Source organism: Numida meleagris, unplaced genomic scaffold, assembly GCF_002078875.1.
Source record: "Numida meleagris isolate 19003 breed g44 Domestic line unplaced genomic scaffold, NumMel1.0 unplaced_Scaffold355, whole genome shotgun sequence".
In the NCBI taxonomy this organism is placed as follows: Eukaryota; Metazoa; Chordata; class Aves; order Galliformes; family Numididae; genus Numida; species Numida meleagris.
Window position 1 is genome coordinate 51,936 of NW_018364580.1, and position 6,176 is coordinate 58,111.

The following is a 6,176-nucleotide window of genomic DNA, read 5'->3' on the forward strand; positions in this document are numbered from 1 at the left end:
CGACCTCGGGAAGCCGAGGGCGCCGGCGCCGCCCGCGCGCCGATAAGAGCTGCTTGAGACGTGCCCGGCATTTCGGGCACGCTGCGTCCCGCGTTCAACAGGAGCAAAACAAAACAAAAACCTTTTTTTCACCATTCCCAGAGTTTTCTCTGCTTCCGTGTGGGATTTTCATCGGAGGAATGGATGAGATCTCACGGCTTTTGGGCGCTGTTCAGCCCAAATCTCCGCGGGTGTGGGGACGCCGAGGGCCCAGGCGCGGCCTCGCGATCCATCCCCGTGTTCAGGATTCAGCCTCGAAATCCTGCATTAATTCCCTGGGAGCGTGGCCATATGGCGAGGAGCGCTTCCCGCCCCGTTGCCACAGCAGCTTTTTGGCAGAAAAATCCTTTCCCTTGGCTTTTCCAAACAGTCCCGGTGGATTTGGGGAGGAAGGGAGGGAAGCATTGCCGCCGAGCGCCCTGCGGCCCCCGGTGCCGGTGCGCGGTGCTGGGGTCCCCGCGCTGCGGTTGCACCATCGCCGTTTGTGAAACGAGCAGCTCGCTTCCGCCGCCGGCTTCCTCCTCGGCGCGGCTGTGCTCCCTTCCTAATTAAGCAGCGGAGCGTTAATGAGCTGTGTAGCGGGCATGGGGGGGGTTGGCTGCCCTCCAGGCTGCCCCGTGCGCGCAGTTATCAGCGGTGCCACCCGAGCGGTGACAGCACCGCGGGGACACGATGCGGCTTCCGTGCCCTCGGGGTCCCCAGCCCCAGATCCCTGCCCTCCTGGGGCTGCAGGGGCCCCGTGCCGGGTCTCTCCGTGATGCGGCGTCTTTGGGGGATTTGGAGATGCTGTTCTGGGGCAGAACGTGGGGATTTGGGGGCAACGTTTTGGGGCAGAATGGGAGCATTGGGACGCGTCCCTTTGGGGCGGGCAGCGGGTGCTTGGGGATGCTGTTCTGGGGGCGGAACCTGGGGATTTGAAAACGTCGTGCTGGGGGCTCCCCATTTTGGGGCCAGACACGGAGGTTTTGGCAGCGCCGCTTTGGGGCTGAGCACGGGGGCTGGGATTCAGGCTGCCCATCTCGGGTTTAAGCCCAAATGCCCATCTCGGTGCCTCCCCGCTCCCCATTTTGGGGCAGAACCCCTCTGCCGCTTCCCTGGGGCTCCGCCGCCGCCCGTCCCTGTGGGTGACGGGGGGGGACCCATCGGTACGTCCCTGTCCTCGGGGAGCCCGAAACCGCCCCGCTTGCGTCAGGTATCGGGGGCGGCTCCCGGCCCGCCCGGGGCGCGGCGTGGCACACCCGGACTTTGCTCCCGGCCCTGCCGTGCGCCTCCGGAGCGGCCCCCCCTTCCTCCTCCTCCTCCTCCCCCCCCCAGGGCTGGGGGCAATAACCCGAGCGTGTCCCCTCTGTCTGTGTCCCCGCAGCTGGCGCTGGGCCACGCGGACGGGAAGGGCGGCGGGAAGCCCAACATGCTGCGGGGCCGCAACTCGGCCACCTCCGCCGACGAGCAGCCCCACATCGGCAACTACCGCCTGCTGAAAACCATCGGCAAGGGCAACTTCGCCAAGGTCAAGCTGGCCCGGCACGTCCTGACCGGCAAGGAGGTGAGCGTCGCTGTGCGGGGCCGGGTTCTCCTGCCGGGAGCCCCGCCGCGGTGCGGGGGTGGTGGCAGGGTCCGGGTCCTCGTCCCGTGAGCGTCGCCGTGACGTGGGGATGGCAGCGGTGTCCGTGTCCTCCCCTGTTGAATGCCGCCGGGGTCTGGGGACGGTCCCGAGCTGCTGGTCTTTACTTTATGAGTACCACCGTGGTGTGGGGATGATGGCGAGGTCTGGGTCTTTGTCCTGTGAGTGCCACCACGGTCTGGGGACGATCCCCGGCTCCCAGTCCTCACCCCACAAGCCCCACCGTGGCGTGGGGCAGCTCTGGGACAGCCCCGTCGCTCTCCCTCAGGTTGCTGTGAAGATCATCGACAAGACACAGCTCAACTCCTCCAGCCTGCAGAAGGTGAGGGTCCGTCCCGCCAGCGCCCCACGGGCCGCCTCCCCGCCCGTCCCGGTGGGGGGCACAGCATCTAAACCCCATCCTTTCCTCACAGCTTTTTCGGGAAGTGCGAATAATGAAGGTCCTGAACCACCCCAACATAGGTGAGCCCACGCATGCCCCCCCAGCGCACCGGGACTCGTGTCCCCCCCCATGTGGGGACACGGTGGGGGCGGCCACCCCCTCCAGCCCCACTCGGCTTCTTGCAGTGAAGCTCTTTGAGGTGATTGAGACAGAGAAGACTCTCTACCTCGTGATGGAGTACGCCAGCGGGGGTGAGCAGGGGACAGGGACAAGGATGGGGACACGCAGGGGGCAGGTGGTGGTCAGGGACGGGCATGGCTGTGTCTCACCCCTGCCCTCTCCCCCAGGCGAAGTCTTTGACTACCTGGTGGCTCATGGGCGCATGAAGGAGAAGGAGGCCCGGGCCAAGTTCCGACAGGTGGGGAGGATGCGTGGGGCCCCCCACGTGATGCCCCTTGGGGTGGGGGGCTCCCCATGACAACACCCTTCTCTTGCAGATAGTGTCTGCTGTGCAGTACTGTCACCAGAAGTTCATTGTACATAGAGACCTGAAGGTGAGGAGCGCGCGTGTCCATGCCGTTGTCACCTGGGAGCCTCCTGGCTGACCCCCAGCCCCCGTGGTGCCCCCTGCCTCCCCCATGTCTATTCCACAACCCTCCTGAGCCTGCTCCCCCCCGCCCCGATCACGGTGTCGCAGACCCCTGACCATTCCCAGACCCTTGGCAGCATCCAGGATGCCCCTTAACCCCTCCCCAGGGCAGCACCCAGAGACCCCCAAGATGCCCTGGAAACACCCAGGGACCCCCAGGACAGCACCCAGACACCCCAGGACCTCCAGGACCGTGTCTGGGAGCCCCAGGACAGCGTTCAGCAGCCCCCAGGCCCCCGTCCCCTCCCCGCTTCCCATCCTCCCTCCCACCCCCAAGGTCCTGACCGCAGCCATCTCTCTCTGGCAGGCGGAGAACCTGCTGCTGGACGCCGACATGAACATCAAAATTGCTGATTTCGGGTTCAGCAACGAGTTCACCTTCGGGAACAAGCTGGACACCTTCTGTGGGTCCCCACCCTATGCTGCCCCCGAACTTTTCCAGGGCAAAAAGTACGACGGCCCCGAGGTCGACGTCTGGAGCCTGGGCGTCATCCTCTACACCCTGGTCAGCGGTTCCCTGCCCTTTGATGGGCAAAACCTCAAGGTAGTGCCTGCTGGGGACGTCCCCAGCGCTGGGGACCGTGTGTGGGATGCCCTGGGGATCCATTCCACCCCCCCAGCACTGATGGGTGCCATATTTTTTACCCAGGAGCTGAGGGAGCGGGTGCTGCGGGGCAAGTACCGGATCCCCTTCTACATGTCGACCGATTGTGAGAACCTGCTGAAGAAGTTCCTCATCCTCAACCCCACCAAGCGGGGTACCTTGGAGGTGAGGGGGATCCCCAGTGTGGTTTGGAGCACAGACGAAGCTCCTGGGGTACCCCAGGCCCCCCTAGCGTGGTTCTGGGCACCTCTGGGGCACCCCAAATAGCTCTAGGCACCCCCGGCACAACGCCAGGTGTCACCCCAGGAAGCCCCTGACCCCTCTGTCCCTCCCACCCTGCAGCAAATCATGAAGGACCGCTGGATGAACGTGGGCCACGAGGACGACGAGCTGAAGCCCTACATGGAGCCCGTGCCAGACTACAAAGACCCCCGGCGGACAGGTAGGGCTGTGGGGTGACACCGTGTCCCCTCGGGGCGAGGAAGGGGTCCCTGTGGCAGCCCTGGGTCCCCTCTCTGAGCCCCGATGTCCCCAGAGCTGATGGTGTCCATGGGGTACACGCGGGAGGAGATCCAGGAGTCGCTGGTGGGGCAGAAGTACAATGAGGTGATGGCCACCTACCTGCTGCTGGACCACAAGAGCTCAGAGGTGCGGGGATGCTGGGGACATCGGGGGCGGGAGGGGGCTCTGTGAGGCGGGGTGATGTGGGAGATTGGGGACAGGAGGGGGCTCTGTGGGACCACGGGCACAGCAGGGACGTAAGGACGTGGAGGGGGCTGTGAGGTGGGATCTGGGGACATCGAGAGGGGAGAAACAGGAGTGACGGGGATAGCGGGGAGCGATGAGGTGGCCCAGATGTGACAGGGAGGACGTGAGGGGACGCGGGGATGAGGTGGGATGCGATGGGGGGGGAGGAGGGGGCGAGGGAGCCGCCTTCCTGCGCGTGCCCCTGTGCCACCACATCCCCGGGTCACACGCTGACTGTGAGCTCAAGCCGTGCCACCACGCACGCATCCTCGTGCTGCCGTGTCCCCAGATGTGTCCCTGTCTCTGGCTGTGCCCTGTGCCACGTGTCCTGGGTTGCTGTGTCCCCCTGCCTGTCCCACGTCCCCTTGTCCCCCTGCCCCATTGCTCGTCCCGCCCCGCTGTCCCCCTGTCCCTGCCCAGCCCACCCCTCTCTGTGCCCTGTCCCGCAGTCCACGTGCCCCCTCACGCTGTCCCCTCGTGTCCCCAGCTGGACGAGAACCTGCCGCTGAAGCCGCGGGCGGCCCCGGACGTGGCCAACAGCTCGGCACCTTCCCCTGCGCACAAAGTGCAGCGCAGCGTCTCCGCCAACCCCAAGCGCCGCGTCAGCGACCAGGGTGAGCCTTCCCCCGGGCAGGGGCACCCCCCTCTGTGTCCCCACGGCTCGGGGGGTGACGCAGCCCTGTCCCACAGCCGGACTGTCCATCCCCACCTCCTCATCCTACTCGAAGAAGACGCAGGCGGCCAACGCTGAGAACAAGCGGGTGGCCGAGGAGGAGGGCGGGCGGCGAGCGGGCAGCACCGCCAAGGTGCCCCCCAGCCCCCTGCCTGGGCTGGAGCGCAACAAGGGCACCCCCTCGCCCTCCACGGTCAGTGTGGGGCTGGGAGGGGATGGGGGAGAGACTGGTAGGGGGGGGCTGGGAGGGGGTGCCAGGACACCTGAGCCCTGTGCTTTGGGGTGCCGTACGCCCGAGTCCCTTGCTTTGGGGTGAGTTTGGGGTTCTGCGACACTTGACTCCTATTTTGGGGTGTTTGGGATGCCAGGATACCTGGCTCCTGCGTTTTGGGGTGCCCAGACACCTGGCTCCTTATGTTGGGGTGGCTTTGGGGTGCTGGGACGCCTGGGTGCCTCGTCCTGGGTGCTTCTGGGGTGCGCTGCCACCCGAAGCCCCTCCCCGGGTTAATTTTGGAACCCCTCCCCCCTCCCACTCCGGGTATCACCGCCCTCTCCCCACGTGTCCCACAGAACAGCGTGCTCTCCACCGGCACCACGCGCAGCCGCAACTCCCCGCTGCTCGACCGTGCCAGCCTGGGCCCCAGCTCACTGCAGAACGGCAAGGACAGGTGGGGGCCCCCCTGCACCCCCCTGCACCTCCTCACGCCCCCCCTAATGCCCCCCACCCCGCTTTTCTCTCCTAGCTTACCTGCCCCAGGCTGCAGACCCTCTCCCGCCGCCCCCCCAGCCCCAGCAGCACCCCCACGGCCCCGGCAGCACCCGAAAAGCAGCGCGGCCCCCAGCGACGCCAACTGCGAGGGGCCCCGACCCAGGCAAGGCCCCCGGGATCTGCACCTGGGGGTGGGGGGGTGCAGCCTGCGCCCGGCTCCTGGTGGTACGGGCTCTTTTGGGGCGCCGGCGGCCCCTGTTCGGTGGCTGCGTCCCCTGCACGCCCTCTGGGTTCTGTTGGGGTGGCGGTGTCCCCTGCACGTGCCCGTCTGTCTCTGGGTGCCATGGAGCGGCGGTGTCCCCTGCACGTCTCTGGGCGCCACGGGGTGGCAGCGTCCCGTCCCCTGCTCGTCCCTAAGCTCCCCGGGGTGTCACGGGGCGCCGATGTCCCTGCAGCTCACGGTGTGACGCTGCAGCCCCCCGAGTGACCCCAGCGGGGCCCCTCACCCGGGTGACGCCGCTGTGTCCCTGTCCCCGCAGCGCGGCCCCGGCGCGGGTGCCAGTGGCTTCTCCGTCGGCGCACAACATCAGCCAGGGGCTGTGCGAGCGGCCCAGCTTCCCCCGCGGCGTCTCCAGCCGCAGCACCTTCCACGCTGGGCAGCTGCGGCAGGCACGTGACCAGGCCCCGCTGCCCTACGCCGTGCCCCCCGCCTCGCCCTCGGGCGCCAGCCAGGGCCGCCGCGGGCCGTCCGC

At 67.4% G+C, this 6,176-nt stretch overlaps 1 protein-coding gene across 1 annotated transcript in view; it reads left to right on the forward strand.

The window, feature by feature from the left end:
• Nucleotides 1-928: 928 nt before the first annotated feature.
• MARK2 (microtubule affinity regulating kinase 2) overlaps nucleotides 929-6,176 on the forward strand; it is a gene marked incomplete in the record, with an annotated part of 7,903 nt that continues 2,655 nt past the window's right edge. The window contains 15 exon segments of the mRNA XM_021383202.1: nucleotides 929-1,582; nucleotides 1,929-1,982; nucleotides 2,074-2,122; nucleotides 2,228-2,293; nucleotides 2,390-2,460; nucleotides 2,540-2,596; nucleotides 2,999-3,235; nucleotides 3,341-3,460; nucleotides 3,638-3,737; nucleotides 3,831-3,943; nucleotides 4,530-4,656; nucleotides 4,733-4,908; nucleotides 5,286-5,383; nucleotides 5,459-5,587; nucleotides 5,964-6,176. Of these exon segments, the coding sequence (XP_021238877.1) occupies nucleotides 1,448-1,582; nucleotides 1,929-1,982; nucleotides 2,074-2,122; nucleotides 2,228-2,293; nucleotides 2,390-2,460; nucleotides 2,540-2,596; nucleotides 2,999-3,235; nucleotides 3,341-3,460; nucleotides 3,638-3,737; nucleotides 3,831-3,943; nucleotides 4,530-4,656; nucleotides 4,733-4,908; nucleotides 5,286-5,383; nucleotides 5,459-5,587; nucleotides 5,964-6,176 (1,745 nt within the window).